Source organism: Panthera tigris, chromosome D4 (assembly GCF_018350195.1).
Source record: "Panthera tigris isolate Pti1 chromosome D4, P.tigris_Pti1_mat1.1, whole genome shotgun sequence".
Taxonomy (NCBI): Eukaryota; Metazoa; Chordata; class Mammalia; order Carnivora; family Felidae; genus Panthera; species Panthera tigris.
This window is the reverse complement of record NC_056672.1, coordinates 32,493,952-32,520,317: the sequence shown is the minus strand read 5'-3', so window position 1 is coordinate 32,520,317 and position 26,366 is coordinate 32,493,952. Positions and strand designations below refer to the sequence as shown.

The 26,366-nt window shown below is 39.9% G+C and overlaps 1 protein-coding gene across 3 annotated transcripts in view; it reads right to left on the bottom strand.

Moving 5' to 3' along the window:
• KDM4C (lysine demethylase 4C) overlaps positions 1–26,366 on the bottom strand; it is a 431,545-nt gene that overhangs the window by 79,688 nt on the left and 325,491 nt on the right. Inside the window, exon 19 of one of the 3 annotated variants that reach the window (XM_042965101.1) lies at positions 3,876–4,013. The exons of the other annotated variants lie outside the window; for them this stretch is intronic. Coding sequence (XP_042821035.1) covers positions 3,876–4,013 — 138 coding nt within the window. The remainder of the gene's footprint in view (positions 1–3,875; positions 4,014–26,366) is intronic. 3 annotated transcript variants of the gene reach the window in all.

Genomic DNA, 26,366 nt, shown 5'->3' with positions numbered 1-26,366 from the left:
ATCCTTCCAAACAGAACAGTGAATTACCCAAGCAGATGTGTGAAAGAACGTGTTCATACTTTAAGAGACATTTACTGCTTATACTATGGCTCGTTGGCAATCATAAAACTGAAGTGTGGTCTTCTATCATTTACATTACTTTTTTAAAAGATGAAGACAATCCAGTTTATCCTGGAATGCACACACTTCTATTTCTGTCATGTGTATGCTTGTGTAGAAAGAGAGTCCCTTCGCTCTCTCCATTCAACAAGAGTCCATCAAGCTTCAAGGTAGTAAAGTATAAACGGCTTTGGTCTAAGTGTATGTACACATATGTTTTAGTCCTACAACTTCAAGGCCAAAGTAGTACTTTTAAATGGTAAATTAAAAAGAAAAAACCTTTTTGTTTGGAATCCTCTTCACTGGCCCTGGTAAGATTAATGCAACTGAGGGAATAGAAGAGTTCAAGGCCTCGAGATTTTTTTTGTAATAAAGTAAGGGTTGGGGCTCATAATGCTTACTGGTATTTCAGCAATTTTCAGACTAATTCACACCACTTACCCCTACCTGCCAGACTAGAGGCACTGGTAGAGCCTAGAGTATGAGTTCCAGCTTTTCCACTAAGGAGGAGCACTCCTGGGCAAGCACCCCTGTGCCTGCGCCTCAGTTTCTCCAGCTATACTTGGCAGAATCACTGTAGGAATTAATGGGTACAGAAGTGCCCTCTAAACATAAAAGGTTACAAACACGGCCATTGTTACTATTTTCTTTAAAAGATGAGGGGGGAAAAAGAAATAGAATGTGATAATACGTCAGTTCTCTTCAGGGTGCCAAAGCAAAAGGCACCAGTGCTTGGGTATACAACACAAATGGGGCAGAAAATCAAGTTGCACTGTTTATCAGGGGAGTGTACCACCAAGGGACAAAAATGTGTGATTTTTAAACAAATCTTCACAAAGAGTGTAGCAGCATTTGCTGAACCTGTGCAGAGCCCAATGGTAAGACAAGCATCAACAACTCTTCTCAAACTAATCTGTAGCAAGTCTCCTTGATGGACCTGGCCTCACTCAATGTCATGTGATTTTTTCCTGCCAAAATCTTCCCAGCTGTGAGCCGGTATGTTCATTCTTCAATCCTATCTTCCCATTTTGATGGCAAGTGTGATGACTACAGTTTAACTCTTTATCACCAGTGTACATTTTTCAGATTTATTTTTATGAACCAGGAGGAGTGGGGAGAAATTTCCTTACCAGATTCAGGGTCTGCATCCAGAACACTGAAGTATTTACATTTTTTTCTGCTATAGCCACGTTTAGTAAACTAATTTTTAAAGCAGGGTCACTAAAAGCATGTATCTACCTATGTGCATCTATCACTTATCAAAATATAAGAAGCTAGATATTTGGGCTCACAGACTTGTGTTATAGTACAGACAGCATCTATTTCTACTTTCTTCTAGAAGGGACAAACTCTATCAACGATTTCAAGTTTCTCAGTTAAACAAAACAAAACAACATCTACATTATTAGGGTGGAAAAATAGTCTATTCTACTACTAGACTTGTGAAAAGTTTGGCAAAATGTCACACAGTATTTTCCTATTTCTCTCAGCTGGATTCAGACCTCCACTCTGTATTAGGTTAAAGCCATTCCCATGAAAATGACAGACTATAAGTTTCCACTGAAAACCATCTTCTTCCCAGGGAACAAAGAGTCACCTGTTCAGGTCCACTTGAAATATTCATGAACTCAGCAGAGAATCAGATTAAAAACAGAGCCCCCAAGCAGTGGAGGCTTTTGGTTTTTCCACCAAGTTTTAGGCTTTTTGATGGTCTTTTCACAACTTGGCTCACCTGTTCATAAAATGGTTCTATGCCCTACCGGGATTATATATTATGTTGCTAACTTTTACCTAATGAAGAAGAACAGGATATACAATTAATTCTTCCCCTTGCAGGTAAAGTTTAGTTATCAGTAGCCATACATGAGAAATCATGTCAGTGGGTTGCTATGCCTACTACCTCTAAATGACATTGGAGTTACATTAGATATACATCACAGGAAACAAATTCTTACATGAGTCAAATCTATCGGTGGAAAGGGGATACACCACACACCCCAAAGTCATGTAAAAATGGTGCTGTTGTTTTGAATGGCCCACTACACTGCACCTTCTGTAAAAACGTTAAACAGCATCATAAAAAAAATCTAGTCCATTCCAAAGCCATCCCTTTATTTGATCACACCAGACACTAATGCAAAGGAAGCTTAACCCTTCTGAAAACATTTTAAGCCTGATCAAATTAAAAGCAGCACCAGAGGGATTATTATTATTTTTTTTTTAGCAAGAACCCACAAGCAATTTACTTGACTACAGGAAAAAATGCAAAGAAATCCTTTATCACAAAATAGCTTCTTAACTCTTTCCACCAATAAACCTTCCATCCATCCAAGAATGCCTATCCTCCCTGTTGATAACAAGCTGTGGAGATAAATATTTTATTCTTTTTCTATAAAACCCCAAATGATGTTTTCAAATAAAATAAAAATAAAACTACCACATGCCACTGTCAGAAATGGTCCTAGAAGAGGTAAATGTCATTTTAAAGGCTGTGTGTTAAAATATTTAGGAGAAAGAACGTACTTGTCAAAGTTCCCACAGAAAGCTCTAAAGAGGTTATAAGTGCATTTATCAAATTTTCATCTACCTTAAAGCTGACCTACTGGGGAAACCACAGAAAGCCTGGCCTTCTGTTATGAGGGAGCTGGAGGTTTAGAGCTCTGGGCAGTAACAGGGTCACAGTCAAGTACAAGATGAGGCTTGAGACAGATTCTGCAACGACTCCCAGGGAAGGCACCATCACTCGGTGGCAGACTTCAGCATCCTGCTTTAAGCCACGGTTCAAACTAAGGAAGTGAACCCATCTGATGGACCATCAACCTTCCTGGGGAGAATTCTGACCTCTCACATCAAACCTAGCAAAGAAGTACCAACCAAATATTAGCAAAAGAAAGGCCAAGCCAGCATTTTACAGGAACGATTTTTTTTAAGTCTAATTTAAATAGCTTCCATACCCTACCCTTTGGGAATTATATTCAGTAACTTTTTTTTTAACAAGGAAAATTTGGTTTTAAGGAGCTTATGGGAACATTTAACTTAGACTGGAAAGGTTATTTGCTCAGTGTTAGGCTAAAAGCCAAAATCTACTTTTAGCCAGAGATGATTTTAATATTATACCTCACAAGAGTATTGTCATGTGAGCAGCCGGTGTGATAAGCAGTGTAGTAAAGTTATGACTTCCCCCAAAGACCCATTAAAATGTATTATTAAGTGGAAAAAAAGTTCAGAAAATCCAAAAGGAATCTGTCTGTACTATCTCAGAAACAGTAAAAATGGTCTCCAACTTATCACTTCTTTGCTCTGCCTACCAGTAAGTAAATACAGTGAAGAACTCAATGCTGATGCAAAAGAGGATGAGAATGCCTGACAGCTGTGTGCCACTGCAATGTTCTGAACATAATCTTTCCTTGAAATGTGCAATGAAGGAATCTATGGTGAATTCGAGTGACTGTAAAAAATAATATACATGCGGAAATTCCATGATATTTTTTAAATTACCCAACCCGTAATATATGTAAATTAGAAACGTTATTTTGAAGACAAATAGTAACTTTTCCAATTGTAGTTTTTATAATTCTAGATTTTAATAACTCCAATATTTTTCTTCTTCCTTTCTGTTTTGGTTTTTAACTCATTCAACTTTTCCCCTTCATTGGTTCTTGAAAATTTTCTCCCACCTCTTCAATTAAAAACAAAAAAAAAAAAGAAATGTAATAACTTCATTTAAGTCAAGCAAATGTGCTTTAGAAAGCTCGACCAAATATCGACTTTCTCACCCAATCCTGCAAGAATGTGTAAGCACACTTGCAAAGGAGGTCCAAGCTGCTATGGAAACGACATTCTTTCTTCATAGTAACAATACTCCCGGCTGAGGATGGCTGGCATGCAGGCACCCAATCCGAGCCCATCGACAGCTTGTGGAGTGGACAGATGAGGCGTGGAAAATATTTTAAATTAGTTCATTTATCTTGTCGAGACACAGGAAACGGCAACAAATTTCTCACATAAAAGAAAAAATAGAGAAAGACAATGCACCCATGGCAATGTGTAGCAAATTTAGTCCATTAAGTCAAACCCTTCAGACTATTTCATACTGCCTAATAATAGCCACATTTCATATCTTGAGGGAATTTTTTATGATCAAAAGATCTAGGAGGATGGCTAGGAATCACTGACTACTTTTCATTATTCGATGGACTCAGATTTTGAAACTCAAAAAGTTTCTAAATCAATGGTTTTTGACTGATCCTGGGTAGATCTTGGGTCAATATTAATCCTAATAAGGCTAAAACATTGCAATAAGGAACTGAAAGTTCTCAAAGAGGAGCTCAAAAATGCCACTTAGGATGAGCTATGCAGCGATCATTTATGGATAATGAACCTCCCCTAAAGTGAATGGACAAAATGGCCTTTGTTGCAGCTCCCCATTCCATGGTGGACACCCCAGGAACTTCTGGCTTTTGGTTTCTTCCCACCTGAGTGTCTGGCACCGCACCACCTGTGCAGTGGTCTGTCACCTCCTGCTTCAGGAGTCCCTCCCAGGAGGAAAGCAAGCAAGTGTACACGAGAGAGCCAAACACTAGTACTGAGATCCACTGAGAATCAGGGACTTGTGTGAAACATAAGGTCCCACCCCAGCCCCCAATTAGAATTTCTGATTCATAGTCTGAACAGGGGCTCAGATATCTGTATTGTTCATACACTCCCAAGCCAGAGCTGGAAACCACCGTAGCATCCCAAACCAGCCTCCTTCACAAACCAAAAACAGATAGAATTTTGAAAATCTATATGCTCCTTCGCACAGTTTTAAGTAGACATATAAAATTTCTCATAACTTTAAGTAATTATAAAAGTTATAATTCCTCTGGGGCACCTGGGTGGCTCAGTTGGTTAAGCATCTGACTCTGCCTCAGGTAATGATCTCTCAGTTCGTGAGTTCAAGCCCCACGTCAGGCTCTGTGCTGGCATCTCAGAGCCTGGAGCCTGCTTCGGATTCTGTCTCCCTCTCTCTCTGCCCCTAACCCACTCACACTCTGTCTCTGTCTCTCTCAAAAATAAATAAGCAGTGTGGGCACTTGGGTGGCTCAGTCAGTTAAGGGTCTGACTTCATCTCAGGTCATGATCTCATGTTTCGTGAGTTCGAGCCCCATGTCAGGCTCTGTGCTGACAGCTCGGAGCCTGGAGCCTGCTTCAGATTCTGTGCCTCCCACTCTCTCTACCCCTCCCCCATTCATGCTCTGTCTCTCTCTGTCTCTCAAAAATAAATAAAAGATTTAAAAAAATTTTTTAATAAATAAACATTAAATTTTTTTTAAAGTTATAATTCTTCTGTATTAAATATTGATGTTTAGGAAAAAAAAAAACACATCTCTACCCCTCCCATCCATTTAAAAATCATGAAAGAACAGGCGCTTCTTTCACAGATGTTATAGCATTCCTTCTTCTTTTTAAACTTATATTATCTATATTCTACTTCCTCCACAGAATTTTATCTGAAGATACTTTTATGCTCAAAGCCCTTTTATTGACCACTATCATAATCCTCTGCATAACAAAAACATGCATATTAATTGAAGTTTCAGTTTTTAATTTTCCTATGACAAGGCTCTAAATTTTTTTTAAATTTTTTTAAACGTTTATTTATTTTTGAGACAGAGAGAGACAGAGCGTGAACAGTAGAGGGGCAGAGAGGCAGGGAGACACAGAACTGGAAGCAGGCTGTCAGCACGGAGCCCGACGCAGGGCTCGAACTCACAAACTGTGAGATCACGACCTGAGCTAAAGTAGGATGCTTAAATGACTGAGTCACCCAGGAGCCCCGGGAGAAATATATCTATTAACCAGATAAACAAATGAAGATTCTTTTAAATTAGCTTATATAAATATGGGTTTATTTTGCACACTGATGGAGTGAGACAAGTTTCAAGTGTCACTTAAATTGTATTTTTCTTTTTAAAAAAAAAAAGCACTCACATCAGTAAGTGGGTAGAAATATAAGAGTTCTGTTGCAGCAATATCTCTCAATTCTTTTGAACTCCTTCCAAGTCAGATGCCCAAATGCATACCAGCCCCCATCCAGCACTATCTAATGGCTGATATCCTTTGGCAGCTCCTTCAGTTTTGTCAAAAGTAAAGGAGCCATGTGAGTGGCAAATAAATACATGTTACCCTGTCATTACTTTCAGTTTGCAACTTTATTAAGACCAGTATTTTGCACCCTACCTCTGTTTAGCATGCCAGAGGTCTTTCAACTTGGGGCAGGAGCCGTGTCCCACCATAAGATTAGAAATGAGGGAGAGTCAAGTGGGAGACTGACTGAAGGGCAGGAGGCCAGAAGACCCTATAGACTTCAGGCCTGCTCTCGGGCAGACAAACTTTAGGGAAAAGTATGAATTACCCATGGGCCTGTCCTTATGAAGGTACTCAGGGGGTGTATACCAGTTTGAAGGTTCTTGCAAGATGATCCTGCAGCCCATGATTGCAGGGGTCTTCTGGTGGCACCTACAGTTACCCAAGGCAGAGAGCACACTGATAGCAGCTCAGACAGAAGAAAGGACTAAACAGGGTGGTGTCCAGTACAGTGCTTACTTCCCAAGGACAGTGTGGCAGATGGGGCGGGGGCACTAGAACTGAAGGAAGGGTGTGAATATCCCTCTTAGAGCAGCCTATCCCAAAGTGGACTCTCCTGGCTCCACGATCTCCCCCAGCCTCACTCTTCTATAAAGAATCCATTGGGAAACACAGCACAAAATGTGGATAATTATTTCCCTCTGTGGCAGAAGGCATATTTACTCAGCAGAGTAATTCTGTTCTGATACTGCTGTTGCACAAATCACTGTACATAAGAGGACCCAAGACCAAAATCCTGTGTGGCCTAACTCTGAAATCCAAAATTAGGGCTGGTGGAGTTTCAAAATATAGAAATATCTACCAATTTTTAAAACTTTCCTGCTTGATGTGGTATTCAAATATACTAGAGATGAATATTTTTAATGAAAAATAATAAAAGAAAGAAAAAGGAAAACACGAAATTCTTCCACTGCATGCTCCATTCACCTCAGGAGGGGTTAACGTAGAAACTCAGTGGGGAGCAACGTTTTCTATAAATGCTAAAATTATCTCACCATATAGTCTGAGAAGAAAAACACAACAACAGGAAAAAAGTTTTTAAAAGTCCACACTCCTGTGAGCAGAGGAGGGGCGTGGGACCATCACCCTAACGCCTGCCTTTCTGCATCTAGCAGGAGCTTTCAACATGATGCCATCCTCAAGCAAGATTAAATGTCATCCAAGGACCCAGAGCTGCCCAAGGGTCAGCCATCATGACTCCATATCTTACAGCATAAAAGTCAGGTTAAGCATCAGACTAGAAAGAATCTATTTCTCCCTTCCTTTCATTTGTTCCTTAGTTCTCTCTAAACAATTAGAGTTTGTTGGAAACAACTCATTGGCTCTTTGAAACTAGGAAAGGAAAAGGGAAGACAGATCCTAGAATATTAATTTTGGAACTGAAAGGATAATTTACCTTAGAAATGAAGAAACTAAGGCCTGAAGAGGATGAGCATTTGCCCATGGTCACACAACCACAGCCAGGACGCCCGTGTAGGCCATGCTGCTCTCCTCTGCCACACTGCTCCAGGGCTCCTGCATCATTCTACTTGGCTCCCATCCCACTGGCTTCTTTCAGTTCCCTGATGTGCCTAGCTGCTATCCCCTTCAGGGTCCTCCCTTTACCTCCATAACTCCCTCCCCTCTTCCCCTGCCATCACTACCTTCATCTTGGCTATACCTACCCACCTTTAAGCTCTGAAATGTCATTCCTTCAAGAGAATCCATTCTTGACCCCACAAATTAACTTAGTCTGCCTGATAGATATTCTTGCAGCACCACACGTCTTCATAATCATTTTTTAACATATCTCTCTACTTAGACCTATGAGCTCTAAGAACTCAAGAACACTGGAACTAATATGTCCTTGTTCATGTTTATAAGCCTTTATGTGTAACCCCTTATAAGTAACTTCTCAGGACCTGGAACATATTTACAGACAAATTTAATAAATATTTACTACATGTCAGACATTGCTTTCAGGATGTTATACAAACTATTCACTTAATCCTCTAAACTCCATGAAATAGGTAACACAAATATTTCCACTTTACAGAAGAAGAAACTGAGGTACAGAGCAGTTCAGAAACTTCACCAAGATCACACAGCTTGTAAGTGGAAGAGTTATTTAAAATACATACAGTGTGATACTCTACATGGAAAACCCAAAAGACTCTACCAAAAGACTGCTAGAACTGATACATGAATTCAGCAAAGTCACAGGGTACAAAATCAATGCACAGAAATTGGTTGCATTTTTATACACCAATAATGAAGCAACAGAAAGAGATATAAAGAAACTGATCCCATTTACAATTGCACCAAGAACCATAAAATACCTAGGAATAAACCTAACCAAAGATGTAAAAGATCTATATGCTGAAAACTATAGAAAGTTTATGAAGGAAATTTAAGAAGACACAAATAAATGGAAAAACATTCCATGCTCATGAACTGGAAGAATAAGTATTGTTAAAAGGTCAATATTACCCAAAGCAATCTACACAGTCAATGCAATCCCAATCAAAATTGCACCAGCATTCTTCCCAAACCTAGAACAAACAACCCTAAAATTTATATGGAACCACAAAAGACCCTGAATAGGCAAAGTAATATTGAAGAAGAAAACCAAAGTGGGAGGCATCACAATCCCAGACGTTAGCCTCTACTACAAAGCTGTAATCATCAAGACAATATGGTATTGGCACAAAAACAGACACATAGACCAATGGAATAGAGAACCCAGAATTGGACCCATAAATGTATGGCCAACTAATCTTTGACAAAGGAGGAAAGAGCATCCAATGGAAAAAAAGACAAGTCTCTTTAGCAAATGGTGTCCAGGAGAACTGGACAGCAACATGCAGAAGAATGAAACTAGACCATTTTCTTACACCCTACACAAAAATAAACTCAAAATGTATGGAAGACCTGAATGGGAGACAGGAAACCATCAAAACCCTACATGAGAAAGCAGGTAGCAACCTCTTTGACCTCAGCCACAGCAATTTCTTACTCGACACATCTCCAAAGGCAAGGGAATTACAAGGAAAAATGAACTATTGGGACCTCATCAAGATAAAAAAAAAAAAAGCAAAAAAAACCTTCAGCACTGTAAAGGAAACAATCAACAAAACTAAAAGGCAACCAACGGAATGGGAAAAGATATTTGCAAATGACATACAGGATAAAGGGCTAGTATCCAAAATCTATAAAGAACTCCAAACCTGAACACACCTCCACCTCCAAACTCCACACCTGAAAAACAAATAATCTAGTAAAGAAATGGGCGGAAGACACGAATGGACACTTTTCCAAAGAAGACATCCAGATGGCCAACAGACACATGAAACGACGCTCAATGTCACTCATCTCTGGGAAATACAAATGAAGGCCACACTGAGATACCACCTCATGCCAGTCAGAGTGGCTAAAATGAACAAATTAGGAGACTATAGATGCTGGTGAGGATGTGGAGAAACAGGAACCCTCTTGCACTGTTGGTGGGAATGCAAACTGGTGCGGCCACTTTGGAAAACAGTGCGGTGTGAATGTTCCTCAAAAAATTAAAAATAGAACTACCCTATGACCCAGCAATAGTACTACTAGGAATTTATCCAAAGGATACAGGAATGCTGATGCAAAACGGCATGTGTACCCCAATGTTTATAGCAGCACTTTCTACAATAGCCAAATTATGGAGAGAGCCTAAATGTCCATCAATTGATGAGTGGATAAAGAAGATGTGGTTTATATATACAATGGAATACTACTTAGCAATGAGAAAGAATGAAATCATGCCATTTGCAGCAACATGGATGGAACTATAAGGTATTATGCTGAGTGAAATAAGTCAGAGAAGGACAGATTATCATATGTTTTCACTGATATGTGGATCTTGAGAAACTTAACAGAATGCCATGAAGGAAAGGAATGGGGAAAAAAAATAGTTACATAGAGGGAGGGGGGCAAACCACAAGAGACTCTTAAATACAGAGAACAAACTGAGGGTAGATGGCAGGGCGGGGGAGAGGGGAAAATGGGTGATGGGCATTAAGGAGGGCACTTGTTGGGATGAGCACTGGGTGTGGTATGTAAGCCAATTTGACAATAAATTATATTCATAAAAAAAGAATAATTAGTTTGCAAAATAAACCTAGTCATAAATAAATAAATAAATAAATAAATAAATAAATAAATAATACATGCAATGTGCACTGGGTCTCGTTTATGGTAGCAGCTTTATGAATGATCAAAGAGACCTGCATTAGGACATAATCAATGCTTGGAACAATTATTATCATTATTTAAGTTTATTTATTTATTTTGAAAGAGACAGAGACAGCACAAGTTGGGGAAAGGCAGAGAGAGAGGGAGACAGAAATCCCAAGCAGGCTCCATATGGCCAGCACAGAGCCTGATGTGGGGCTCGAACTCACAAACCATGAGATCATGACCTGAGTTGAAACCAAGAGTCAGACGCTTAACCTACTGAGGCACCCAGGAGCCCCCAACACTTAGAACAATTACTATAGGACAAGCCCACTGGGCACTATGGCAACATTTTCCAAAAGCATATGATTGAACAGACTTTATATTATCTTTCATGCTCTAGTAGAAACAATCTCTAAAACCTCAGTGGCTAACAACACAAAATGTTTATTTCTTGTTCATGTCAAATGCTGGCTATGACTCTGTTCTGGGCCTTCTTTAATCTGGGATCAAGGCTGAGGGCACATCCCCCATCAGAACCAAGCCATTGTCACAGATGGTGGCACCATGCAGGGGCTCCTAAAGCTTCAGTTTAGTAGCACTCAGGTCATTACCATGGACATTAAATTAAGAGCTCCCATGCTCATTATTTTCTTTCCTTAAGTTCCCCAGTGCATTAGAAGCAACCAACTAACTCCATTAAGATTATTTTCACTAAAATGCTCATGGTTACTTAGAGTCTGTCTTCTCTAGGCACTTGATTACAAGGACCTAAAGGCGATGATCTGAGTAACTCTTTGCCACAGCTATACCACAGACTACCAGTTGAATCCTTTCTATAAATCTCTAAGGCTTTTTAGTCCTGTCTCTACATAGTGCTTTTACTCATTCAACCTTATCCCAACCGAAAAACCCCTTAATGACCTGGACCAAAATTCTCATAGAGGTACAGTGGAGAGACCTCGCCTATCTTTCCTTTGAGAGAAGGGATGATAAAGAAGGAATATAATCTAACAATTTTACTGTTTAAATGATACCACTTTGTCTCATATGGAACTTAACTTCTATTTGCCCAGGGCTCTTTACATGTGATAATTCATGATTCGTTATGTCTTTGGATGTTAGATATGATTATCTCATTTTACAGGTAGCAAATAATATTAGATGCCTAGTGATTAAGTTCCTTGCATTAAGATTCATAGCCAGCAGCAGAACCAGGACAAGAAGACCCCTCCTGGTGTTCTACCCCTTGCACAGAAATGTTAACCTATAATTTCTAATGACTTTGAGCTAAAGTTAAGACATAGCTGGAGTAAACATCACCAATTCCTTTCCCCTGACATACACAAAGGTATCTATTCACACATACTAAATATATATATTTTTATATGCATGTGTGTGCTTTATATATATACACACATATGAACATATGCACAAAACACTGACTCAGAATGGTGGCGGGGAGGGGGTAATGTTCTTGAACTGTTGAATACTTGCACACTGGTGAACTGACAGAACTCTACTTATTTGATAAATAATTAAATACTGTGCTCACTTCTTCATGAAAATAGACAATAGGGAACTGCAGGTCTCATTCCTGCTTGAGACTGAACCCTAACAACGGCAAGGAACATAAATATTAAATAAGGAAAATGCCTGTAATGTTTGGTGCTATATTTTATCACTTATCCTAAATCTGACAATTTCCTTTTATTGCATACAACTTGATCATTCATTCTGTTGAACAACAGACATAAGCCCCTATTGTCAGCTCTCTGTTTTGCTACTGCAAATGCTTGACAAAATTGCCCGTTTCATTTTTTATTCCCTATAGATCGTTCTGCCCTCAAGGAAGTGGCTCTGAAGCAGTGTGAGATCTGGAGTGGAGCATGACAACCCAGCAGTCTCAAGATGAAGTGTCAAGTCAGCAGACAAAGCTGGCTGCAAAAGCAAAGCAGACTCTCACAGGAAAAGGACTGCCTGCAGCCCTCTGGCAGCATGCTGGGACTCACAGGCAGGATACAATCAAAGCTCTGCTTCTGCAAATGGTTACATGTGAAGGACTATCCCTTTCACCATCAACCTCAGAGAAGACCCAAACTACAAGGCTCTGGAAGATCCAATGAACATTTGTGGAGTCACTCTAAATGGGATGCCTTTGTCCCTCGTGTCTTACCTTGATCACAATATAAGTGACAATGCCTGACTGGGTCTCCTAACTCCTCCTAAATCTCACCTGCTAGGAATCCTGATATGAAACACAGGTGGGCACACACTATTCCTAATGGAGTATTGGTTTGAGTCCCTCTGTGCCATTCTAGCAGCCAAGGTTGGAGGGAAATCTTGTAACTTGTCCACTCATTCATCATTTATTTTCTATTTATTTATTTATTTTATATTTGAGAAAGAGAGAGAGAGACAGAGACAGAGACAGACTATCTAAAGCAGGCTCCAGGCTTCAAGTTGTCAGCACAGAGCCCGATGCAGTGCTCAAACCCATGAACTGTGAGATCATGACCTGAGCTGAAGACTGACACTTAACCAACTGAGCCACCCAGGCACCCCCACTCATTCATCATTTAAGCCTTTTCTGGGTATGGGCTCAGGCCCCACCTGAAGCTCTAGTGATGCAAAGACGAACAGATTACAGTCTCTGTCCTGCAGGAAGAACAGAATACCCAGAGAAAGAACTTTCTGGAATATTTCTTTGGTGATTTCATTCTCAGAGCCACCATGATGCCATTCACAGGAAGACAGGCCAAGCCAAGAGAATGGCACTTCATGTCTAAATGTAATCTACCCAAATACCTTCCTAAAAAGTCCTTTGGCCAGTAATTAGCTCTTTAGTTCCTGCACCATCCAATCTCTAAAGGAGTGCAAGAAATTTAAAATATTCATCCTGTCCCTTGAGTTTGTGAAGTAACACGTGCCATTGCTTATGAGCCCCTTGGTCTACCTTCTACTGACTGCCCCTCTGAACTCATCTCCAGAGCTTTAGACACTTATTTTTCAGACACCAGAAACCCAAAGGATTTCTTCCATCAACATGAAGAGGTCTGTCTTCATATTTCTTTATGCAAAGCAGCTATTCTACTTCCTAGATTTCCCCATTACTCCTACAGGCTCTGGGCCCATGGGTGTGTTCAATGTTTTTCAACAGAAATGTCAGGTGTGATTGTGGCATTTATGGTTGCCAACATCTTCAAAGTGGATGAATGCCAGGGATGTACTCCTGGAGGCACTATCAGTCGCTGGGTTAGTAACACCTATGAAAGCGGATGATCTCCTCTGATCTTTTACGTATCTGTGTGGAGAACACATGCTCAGGTTTCCCTCTGTTGCTCCTTGCTTGCAGTGAATTTGGCGTATTGTGTGGGGCATGGGTAGGAATGTTTCCCTTCAGTTATTTAAAACCCTACGGGCGTCAGGCTTGCCAAACCATAAATTTAGGAAATTGCATTCTGTTAGACTAAGTCCTTCCCTTAGCACTTTAGTCACTGAGTTATTCTTCAATTTCTTCCCTACAAACATTTGGCCCAGATCCTGAGGTCCATCCCGTATCAATGTGTCTCTTCGGCACATAAAAGAGATTCAGGAAAGAAGAAGAACAATAAAAATTCAGGTTTACTGGCAGCACTAAGTGAAGTAATCCCACTACGCATACACTTTTCTTACAGGAAGAAGTAAGAAGGTTCTTACTCAACCTTTTCATTCACCTGCCTGATGAGATCTACAAATATTTTAAGAGGGTAATTTGGAAGACTTACAACAGCAGAAGTTGTTCAAGCTGTAGCATTAGTCTCCATCGTTTGCTTTAGGTTTGCCCTGGACATTTAACTCATTTACACAAGTGAAAAACTAACTGCCTATTTATTAATCAGGCCAACAAAGACTCATTTAAACTATTTGCTAACAGTCCTCTTTATACAGTAGTCGTCTTCAAATGTTTTTTCTTACAATTCCCCAAAGACTTTTGGAAACTACATCTTTCCTTGCATATGTTAAAGTTAACCCTTATAAATTTTATTTTTTTTTATTTTAGGATTAAAAATATTAAAGGATATTATTTTCTAGTATAGAATTCTAAGTTATAATCATATGTGTGCTTTCAATATATTTTTGTCAAACTTTTGAGACTACAGATTAAACCCAATTTATGTGAAGTATCTGATATACGTGTGTGTGTGTGTGTGTGTGTGTGTGTGTAACACAACAGACAAAGGCAATCCTCATTACCAAACCAATCTGCCAAAACTGATTTGGTTTCTATCAGAATAAGTCTGAATTAATTTTTAAAACAAAATACATATATTAATACATATTCCCTTATCAAGCATCTCATTTCTGAATTCTATTTCGAAGAGTTAATCAAAAGTGTATTAGGATAAAATATAGGCCTCAAGTATATAATGACTTACACATAATAGGAATTCATTTCTGGCTCATGTAACAGTACTGGGCTGGAGCAGCACTCCTCCAGTCATTCAGGGACAAAAGTGCCGCCATGTCAACATTTGGGTTCTGGGGTGTCAATCTGGACAGTAAGGAGAACAGCATGTGGGGAGATTTAGAAGCCAGACTTGGGAGTAGTACCCATCATTTCCACTCCCTTATCTCTGGCTGAGCTTCTAGCTGCAAGGAAGGCTGGATGACGCGGACCAGCTGTGGACCAAAGAAGAGAAGACTGTGGATATTAATGGGTAGCTAGTAGATAAGGTCACAGCTTTTGCAATAAACTTATGGCCTACATGAAACAATGTGCTATTCTCTTTAGTACTTATTACCTAATCTATCTTTGTTTTGCTGCCTTAAGACTTGCATTCAGGGGGCGCCTGGGTGGCTCAGTCGGTTAAGCGTCTGACTTTGGCTCAGGTCATGATCTCACAGTTCGTGGGTTCGAGCTCTGCATCAGGTTCTGTGCTGACAGCTCAGAGCCTGGAGCCTACTTTAGATTCTGTGTCTCCCTCTGTCTCTGCCCCTCCCCTGCTTGCATTCTGTCTCTCTGTCTCTCTCAAAAATAAATAAACATTAAAAAAATCACACACACAAAAAAGACTTGCATTCAGGATTTCTTTGTTTACCTATCTGAGAGTAATGCAATTATTCTATAAAGCAAAATGGGTAGTGGGAAAAGAGAACCAGCAGCCCCTTCCAACATTCATTCTCATACAGATCAATATGAGAAAAGAGTACATACAAAAGTTGAGGGTCTGGTAATTAATTCTCTCAGATCTATCACTGCATTGGATCTCTAAGACAGTCTTTGCATAACTCTATGCACCTGGACCCCAGTTTGAATCACTGACATACAAAGTATTAGAACACATTCAGGATCACAGAATTCTAAAGTGCAAAGTACCAGTGCATTTTACAGAGGTGGAAAATTAGCCAAAGAGATGTCCAAAGTCACTCTCACAGAGGTTAATGCACATAGTAGGGCCATTCCTTACTTTAGCAAACTCATTTTTGCCTTTGGTGTGAATAGGTATTTTTAGCTTTTATTGCATGGTGTGTAGATAGGAGCTAACAGAGCAGGCCTGAGATTGGTATTCACTGAAAATCCTGCTTACAAGGTTGGCCCCTGGCAGTTGTCTGGCAACCTCAATTTCAGGAGAGTTCTGCCAATTCCCTAAGAATGACTCACTGTGCCGAAACTGTACAGTCCCAACAATATGGTGAGTGCTTGCTTCTCTTCCAGGAGTCTGGAATTTTGGTACATGCTAGGCAGAGGGTACCCAGTAAAAACTGTGGGCACTGATTCTCTCACAAGATTGTCTGGTTGGCAACATTTTGCACGTGTTGTCACAACTCATTCCAGGGGGAATCAAGGAGTGCTATGCGACTCAGCTGGGAGAGGACTCTGGAAGCTTGCCCCTGGTTTCCTCCAGCCTTTATCCCCAGTACCTTTTTGCTTGGCTAACTGTGCTCTCTGCACCTGCACTGTAATCACAGCTGTGAGCACAGCTGTGTGCAGGGTCCTGTGAATCCTGCCAGTGAATCACTGAACTTGGGGGTGGTCTGGGGTCTCCTGACAAATAAGAACAGACTAATTTCAGGATATTTAAAACATAGTAAGTAAAGATAGATATTTCAGTACATTTTGAATTCAAGTTATTTGGGGGGATATGGGACCTCTAGAAAAGGCTCAAAGCAATTTATATTCAATTTAATTAAGCTACATACTTTTTAAATGACAGACGATAATGAAAATCATTAAAAAATACTGATCTTGGTCTTAGCTAACAAGTAAAACAAGGATTCCCTGAAAATTACTACCAAAGATATCAGAAAGGAAACTTCTATGTTGAAAGGAACCATTAATAAGAAGATGAATATGGAATTGTGAACATTTTTAAGAAAAAAAAAATGTGTCCATAATTGAAAGTGGGGGGGAAAAAGATGACTCAGAGTCATGAACGAACTGATGTTTTGCTGAGGGGGGGTGCAAAATGGGTGAAGGGGAGTGGGAGATATGGCTTCCAGTTATGGAATGATAAGTGATGGGATAAGAAGGAGGAAACCCATAGACACTCTCTCAACTATAGTTTGTCACATACCCCTCCTATTGGGTCATTAGACAATAAGTCACACAAAAGACCAAAGTGTTTAAATAACATTTTCTCCAATTTTATACTTTACTGTTTCCCTCTGATTTTACAAGCAGTACAAGGGTTCTTGTAGAAAAACTTCAAATTACACCAAAGTATGTCTAAAATTAGTTTTTAATCACCCAATATACACTACCATCCAGAGGCAACCACAATACGGCATTTAGAATCTTTTCCCTGCTTGTTAAAAACAACAACAACAATTAGGAAAATGCTGCGCATATAATGTCTCTTAAACTCTTTTTTCTCATCAAAATGTGGTTTACACACAAAAATAAACTCAAAATGGATGAAAGACTTAAATGTGAGACTTGAAACCATAAAAATCCTAGAAGACAACACAGGCAATAACCTCTTTTACATTGGCTGCAGCAACTTTTTTCCAGATATGTCTCCTCAGGCAAGGGAAACAAAAACAAAACAAAACAAAAAACTATTGTGACTATGTCAAAATAAAAACCTTTTGCACAGTGAAGAAAACCATCAATAAAAATAAAAGGCAAGCTATGGAATGGGAGAACATATCTGCAAATGATATATATGATAAGGGGTTAATAACCAAAGAACTAGAGTGGGCTATAGAAGACGGCGGCATAGGAGGACGCTAGGCTCACCGCGTCCTGCTGATCACTTAGATTCCACCTACATCTGCCTAAATAACCCAGAAAACCACCAGAAGACTAGCAGAACGGATTCTCTGGAGCCAAGCGCAGACGAGAGGCCCAAGGAAGAGGGTAGGAAGGGCAGAGAGGCGGTGCTCACTACATGGACTGGCGGGAGGGAGCCAGGGTGGAGGGGCAGGCCACTGGCCAAGCAGAGACACCCAGTCTGGCTGGCAAAAGCGGAGGAGCCGGACAGAGTGTGTTCTGACAGCAAGCGGGACTTAATATCTGGAAGGTTATAAGTTAACAGCTCTGCTCAGAGAGCGGGAAGGCTGGAGAACAACTGGAGGGAGAGTTGTTGAGACCCAGACGACAGAGCTCAGCTTGGTGGGGAACAAAGGCGCTCACCAGCACCATCTCCCTCGCCCATCCCCCAGCCAAAATCCCAAAGGGAACCAGTTCCTGCCAGGGAACTTGCTGGCACCCCGCAAACACCCAACATTGTGCTTCTGAGCATCCATCCCTCGGGCGGGTCTGACTCCCTCCAGGTGCTGCAGGGCCCCTCCTGAAGCGCATCACCGAAGGATAAGTGAGCTGAGCCTGCCCCTCCCGCCCCTGTGCACCTTGCCGATCCACCCCAGCTAAAACACCAGATCCCCAGCACCGCAAGCCTGGCAGTGTGCAAGTAGCCCAGATGGGCCAGGCCACCCCACAGTGAATCCCACCCCTAGGAGAGGGGAAGAGAAGGTACACACCAGTCTGACTGTGGCCCCAGAGGTGGGCTGAGGGCAGACATCAGGTATGACTACAGCCCCGCCCACCAACGCAAGTTATTCAAGACAGCACAGGGAAAGAGCCCTGCAGTTCCACACCACTCCAGGGACCATCCAAAACGACAAAACGGAAGAATTCCCCTCAGAAAAACCTCGAGGAAATAACGAAAGCTAATGAACTGATCAAAAACGATTTAAACAATATAACAAAAAGTGAATTTAGAATAATAGTCATAAAATTAATCACTGGGCTTGAAAAGGACAGCAGAGAATCTATTGCTACAGAGATCAAGGGACTAAGGAACAGTCAGGAGGAGCTAAAAAAAAAAAAAGCAATAAATGAGCTGCAAAATAAAATGGAAACGACCACGGCTTGGATAGAAGAGGCAGAGGAGAGAATAGGTGAACTAGAAGATAAAATTATGGAAAAAGAGGAAGCTGAGAAAAAGAGAGATAAAAAAAAATCCAGGAGTATGAGAGGAAAATTAGGAACTAAGTGATGCACTAAAGAGAAATAATCTACGCATAATTGGTATTCCAGAGGAGGAAGAGAGAGGGAAAGGTGCTGAAGGTGTACTTAGAGAAATCATAGCTGAGAACTTCCCTGATCTGGGGAAGGAAAAAGGCATAGAAATCCAAGGGGCACAGAGAACTCCCTTTAGACGTAACTTGAATCGATCTTCTGCACAACATATCATAGTGAAACTGGCAAACTACAAGGATAAAGAGAAAATTCTGAAAGCAGCGAGGTATAAACGTGCTCTAACATATAAAGGGAGACCTATAAGACTCGTGACCAATCTCTCTACTGAAACTTGGCAGGTCAGAAAGGAATGGCAGGAAATCTTCCATGTGATGAACAGAAAAAATATGCAGCCGAGAATCTTTTATCCAGCAAGTCTGACATTTAGAATAGAAGGAGAGATAAAGGTCTTCCCAAACAAACAAAAACTGAACCTAAACCACTAAACCAGCCCTACAAGAGATCCTAAGGGGGATCCTGTGAGACAAAGTACCAGAGACATCGCTACAAGCATGAAACCTATGGACATCACAATGACTCTAAACCTGTAACTTTCTATAATAACACTGAATGTCAATGGACTAAATGCGTCAACCAAAAGACATAGGGTATCAGAATGGATAAAAAAAAAACAAGACCCATCTATTTGCTGTCTACAAGAGACTTGGTTTAGACCTGAGGACACCTTCAGATTGAGAGTGAGGGGATGGAGAACTATCTATCATGCTACTGGAAGTCAAAAGAAAGCTGGAGTAGCCATACTTATATCAGCAAACTAGACTTTAACTTAAAGTCTGTAACAAGAGATGAAGAACAGCATTATATAATAATCACAGGGTCTATCCACCAGGAAGAGCTAACAATTATAAATGTCTATGCGCCGAATACAGGAGCCCCCAAATATATAAAACAATTACTCACAAACATAAGCAACCTTATTGATAAGAATGTGGTCATTGCAAGGGGACTTTAACACCCCACTTACAGAAATGGATAGATCATCTAGACACACGGTCAATAAAGAAACAAGGGCCCTGAATGACACATTGGATCAGACGGACTTGACAGATATGTTTAGAACTCTGCATCCCAAAGCAACAGAATATACTTTCTTCTCGAGGGCACATGGAACATTCTCCAAGTTAGATCACATACTGGGTCACAAAACAGCCCTTCATAAGTATACAAGAATTGAAATCATACCATGCATACTTTCAGGCCACAATGCTATAAAGCTTGAAATAAACCACAGGAAAAAGTCTGGAAAACCTCGAAAAGCATGCAGGTTAAAGAACACCCTACTAAAGAATGAGTGGGTCAACCAGGCAATTAGAGAAGAAATTAAAAAATATATGGAAACAAACGAAAATGAAAATACAACAATCCAAATGCTTTGGGATGCAGCGAAGGCAGTCCTGAGAGGAAAATACATTGCAATCCAGGCCTATCTCAAGAAACAAGAAAAATCCCAAATACAAAATCTAACAGCACACCTAAAGGATATAGAAGCAGAACAGCAAAGACAGCCTAAATCCAGAAGAAGAGAAATAATAAAGATCAGAGCAGAAATAAACAATAAGGAATCTAAAAAAACTGTAGAGCAGATCAACGAAACCAAGAGTTGGTTTTTTGAAAAAATAAACAAAATTGATAAACCTCTAGCCAGGCTTCTCAAAAAGAAAAGGGAGATGACCCAAATAGATAAAATCATGAATGAAAATGGAATTATTACAACCAATCCCTCAGAGATACAAGCAATTATCAGGGAATACTATGAAAAATTATGTGCCAACAAACTGGCCAACCCAGAAGAAATGGACAAATTCCTAAACACCCACACACTTCCAAAACTCAATCAGGAGAAAATAGAAAGCTTGAACAGACCCATAACCAGCGAAGAAATTGAATCGGTTATCAAAAATCTCCCAACAAATAAGAGTCCAGGACCAGATGGCTTCCCAGGGGAGTTCTACCAGACGTTTAAAGCAGAGATAATACCTATCCTTCTCAAGCTATTCCAAGAAATAGAAAGGGAAGGAAAACTTCCAGACTCATTCTATGAAGCCAGTATTACTTTGATTCCTAAACCAGACAGAGACCCAGTAAAAAAAGAGAACTACAGGCCAATATCCCTGATGAATATGGATGCAAAAATTCTCAACAAGATACTAGCAAATCAAATTAAACAGCATATAAAAGGAATTATTCACCATGATCAAGTGGGATTCATTCCTGGGATGCAGGGCTGGTTCAACATTCGAAAATCAATCAACGTGATACATCACATTAATAAAGGAAAAGATAAGAACCATATGATCCTGTCAATCGATGCAGAAAAGGCATTTGACAAAATTCAGCATCCTTTCTTAATAAAAACCCTCGAGAAAGTCGGGATAGAAGGAACATACTTAAACATCATAAAAGCCATTTATGAAAAGCCCACAGCTAACATCATCCTCCATAGGGAAAAACTGACAGCTTTTTCCCTGAGATCAGGAACACGACAGGGATGTCCACTCTCACCGTTGTTGTTTAACGTAGTGTTGGAAGTTCTAGCATCAGCAATCAGAAAACAAAAGGAAATCAAAGGCATCAAAATGGGCAAAAATGAAGTTAAGCTTTCACTTTTTGCAGATGACATGATATTATACATGGCAAATCCGATAGACTCCACCAAAAGTCTTCTAGAACTGATACATGAATTTAGCAAAGTTTCAGGATACAAAATCAATGTACAGAAATCAGTTACATTCTTATACACTAATAATGAAGCAACAGAAAGACAAATAAAGAAACTGATCCCATTCACAATTGCACCAAGAAGCATAAAATACCTAGGGATATATCTAACCAAAGATGTAAAAGATCTGTATGCTGAAACTATAGAAAGCTTATGAAGGAAATTGAAGAAGATATAAAGAAATGGAAAAACACTCCGTGCTCATGGATTGGAAGAATAAATATTGTCAAAATGTCAATACTACCCAAAGCTATCTACACTTTCAATGCAATCCCAATCAAAATTGCACCAGCATTCTTCTCAAAGCTAGAACAAGCAATCTTAAAATTCATATGGAACCACAAAAGGCCCCGAATAACAAAAGTAATTTTGAAGAAGAAGACCAAAGCAGGAGGTATCACAATCCCAGACTTTAGCCTCTACTACAAAGCTGTAATCACCAAGACAGCATGGTATTGGCACAAAAACAGACACATAGACCAATGGAATAGAATAGAAACCCCAGAACTAGACCCACAAACGTATGGCCAACTCATCTTTGACAAAGCAGGAAAGAACATCCAATGGAAAAAAGACAGTCTCTTTAACAAATGGTGCTGGGAGAACTGGACAGCAACATGCAGATGATTGAAACTAGACCACTTTCTCACACCATTCATCAAAATAAACTCAAAATGGATAAAGGACCTGAATGTGAGACAGGAAACCATCAAAACCCTAGAGGAGAAAGCAGGAAAAGACCTCTCTGACCTCAGCCGTAGCAATTTCTTACTTGACACATCCCCAAAGGTAAGGGAATTAAAAGCAAAAGTGAATTACTGGGACCTTATGAAGATAAAAAGCTTCTGCACAGCAAAGGAAACAACCAACAAAACTAAAAGGCAACCAACGGAATGGGAAAAGATATTTGCAAATGACATATTGGACAAAGGGCTAGTATCCAAAATCTATAAAGAGCTCACCAAACTCCACACCCGAAAAACAAATAACCCAGTGAAGAAATGGGCAGAAAACATGAATAAACACTTCTCTAAAGAAGATATCCAGATGGCCAACAGGCACATGAAAAGATGCTCAACGTCGCTCCTCATCAGGGAAACACAAATCAAAACCACACTCAGATATTACCTCACGCCAGTCAGAGTGGCCAAAATGAACAAATCCAGAGACTATAGATGCTGGAGAGGATGTGGAGAAACGGGAACTCTCTTGCACTGTTGGTGGGAATGCAAATTGGTGCAGCCACTCTGGAAAACAGTGTGGGGGTTCCTCAAAAATTTTAAAATAGACCTACCCTATGACCCAGCAATAGCACTGCTAGAAATTCACCCAAGGGATACAGGAGTACTGATGCACAGGGGCACTTGTACCCCAATGTTTATAGCAGCATCTCAACGATAGCCAAATTATGGAAAGAGCCTAAATGTCCATCAACTGATGAATGGATAAAGAAATTGTGGTTTATATACACAATGGAATACTACGTGGCAATGGGAAAGAATGAAATATGGCCCTTTGTAGCAACATGGATGGAACTGGAGAGTGTTATGCTAAGTGAAATAAGCCATACAGAGAAAGACAGATACCATATGTTTTCACTCTTATGTGGATCCTGAGAAACTTAACAGAAACCCATGGGGGAGGAGAAGGAAAAAAAGAAAGAGGTTAGAGTGGGAGAGAGCCAAAGCATAAGAGACTGTTAAAAACTGAGAACAAACTGAGGGCTGATGGGGGGTGGGAGGGAGGGGAGGGTGGGTGATGGGTATTGAGGAGGGCACCTTTTGGGATGAGCACTGGGTGTTGTATGGAAACCAATTTGACAATAAACTTCATCTATTGAAAAAAATAAAATACTAAGAAGTAGCTTGGCAGATAAAAAAAATTAAAAAATAATAAAATGGGTGAAGGGGAGTGGGAGATATGACTTCTAGTTATGGAATGAATTAGTGACAGGATAAAAGGTACAGCATAGTGAATACAGTCAATGATATTGTAATAGCACTGTATGGTTACAGATGGTAGCCGCACTTGTGGTAAGCATAGCAAAACATGTAGAGATGCTGACTCACTATATTGTATATACAAAATGAATGTAACATTGTGAGTCAATTATAATCAAATAAACAAAACGAAAACATATATTATCCAGATAGAACTTTGATGAATGAGTGATAGTTTCTCCAAAACCCAAAGTATGTTCAGTTGCTTTGATGTGCTGCAGGAAAGCAGTATTCAGGCTGCGATACAAAGTGTATTCCCCAGGAAACAAGCCTCTGGGCACATGATGTGCTGCAGGATTAACAGCTCTACTTCTGAGACTCCTATTAAAATGCTTCCATGCCATGGGAAGTGACCCCAGGATGTACCAAAATCATTAACTTGATATACCTTGGAAAGATTTTGATTCTACTTATTATTTTTGAGGCTGTAATAGGATACAAAAGGAAAGAGAGATTCCAGGATAGGAGAAGTACACTAGTCAAAAGAAGTAGCTTATCCACACATTAGGTCAACTAACAAAACTTAAAATAACTGAGCACAAAATCCTAAGGTTTCAGGGGAGAATGACAGGTGACATATTATCTTGGGAAAAATCCATGGATGACTCAAGCAGGAGCTCAGGCTGTTGTGTCCCCATTCTAGAGATTATGCTGGCTATTCCCATCTAGGATGAGAAATAGCATCTTAAATAAGATAGGGTAGGGGCAGGGGTGGTGTGCCAATGCAACCTTCTACTTCCTACTTAAAACTGTCATTTTCATGGTAAGCCTTCATTATTATTGTTGTTGTTCAGTGTACAGATTCCTAATCTACCTTAAAAAATTCAATGTATCATAAGTTTCAAAAGCCCAATATGCTAGGCATTAATGAATAGTAGTGTACATAGCAAAGGCTTTAGCATTAATACAGATCAATTTAATCCCAGGTCAACCACTTCCCATATTGTATATCTTGACTGTATTTTCATATATCTCAATTTCCTTAAAATTATCTCTTTCTAGTAAAAATGAGTTGGCAATAATGCCTACCATAAAACATCATGAAAGCAAGAGCTCTGGGGGGATTTGCTGTTGTTTTTACTATTGTTTCATCACAGCAGCATGTCTACAACAGGGTCTGGCAAAGGGGGAACAGAAAGAATGAGGATACAGAACTGTCAAGAACTACAAGGGTGATGCACGTGGTAGGGCTGGGCAAAGCACTCACTGCAGGGCACACACACGCTGTCAGTTCTTTCCCACAAGCTCTGCTACTAGTGTTCCTTTCCATGAGTGGGGATAAGCGAGGATTGACTCATTTTAAGAATACGAACAAGACAAATCATTGTGCCAAAGATCTAATTTATCCTCCAAATAAAAATCTTTCAAAATAACTAAATAAAATGTCCAGGAGAAGGGGTCTCTCTTCTCTCCACCAGCTAGCTTGCCCTTTCTGATAAGATCAAATTGACTATATAGGCTTGTTAAGTTAAAAAAAAAAAAGCATGTAAAAACTCTGGCTAAACAGAAAGAATCACAACTAATTTACTACATGCAAAGAGATACTAAGCTCTGGGATCTGTTCTGGGGGGCACTGGCAAAATATCCGAATACAGAATTGTTTTGTTGACAGTCCACTCACTGCATACCATGTCACCATCACAGCTGAGGTATTTTCTACTGGGGTCCACTTGGGGAGGAAATTGTGTCATATCCCTTCTTTTGCTTGAGAAAGAGGGGATTCTGTTTATTGCCTCACAAGTACAAAGAAAGGAGACCTTCATTCTCAAGGATGGAAATCATCCACTCACTATATATGGTAGAAGATATTGTCAGAGGTCCAGAGACCTCTGTAAACCCCCAAATTCATGAAAACCTGTAGAATACATACCTTTCCATGTAAAACACACATTTTGATGTACAGAAGCAACAAGGTTATGCCTGCATGTCAAGGCTGAATGGTCAGCTAGGGTCACTGGCTAATACCTTTTACAGCAGCCACAAAAGACTCGGCAAAACTACTAAATACAAGGATCTATCTAGCCTTTTAGAGTTATTCACAAATAATAAACATTGCAAAGGGTAGACAGGTGAAATGTTTGTGTTGAATTTAATACAGTAACTGGAATGCTTCAAAACCATCTGCATTTTTTTTTCAACATAAAGGAAATAATATGCCCTTCACAAGTGTAAAAACGAAGTGGTAAATTTTAATTGTACATAACTTTCTATAACCAAAGTTTTCATTCTGGCTAAGTTCTAAGAACAGCTTATATAAAAATTGCTTATATACTTAAAAGATTCAGACGTTAGGAAATCAAACCCAATGATGACATCTTTCTCTTCTCTATAAAGTGAACTCCAGTACAATATTTTCATTTGAGGGAAAGGTTAGTTTGCAGTTTTTCAGATAGCAAATCCCTATCTAGAACTGTCTTTTTAAAAGCTGTCAATGTTAAAATGCTGTTTCTGGTTAACAAAACCCATGTGCCCCCATCACTGTGAGTTAGAATTCGGAGACACCTGCCACTGGTAGAGTTTATTTAGATGATAGATTTACGTGTCTTTATGTGCCTCTCTGAGGCTTCTGTCTCTGACATACCAACTGTTTGTCAAAGCTTTCCAACAGATCTGACACCAGGCAAGAGCAAACTGGAGTTTGACGGGCCCTGCAAGGCTAATGGCACTATGTGAGAATATTTTGTAACTTAATTTAAGAATA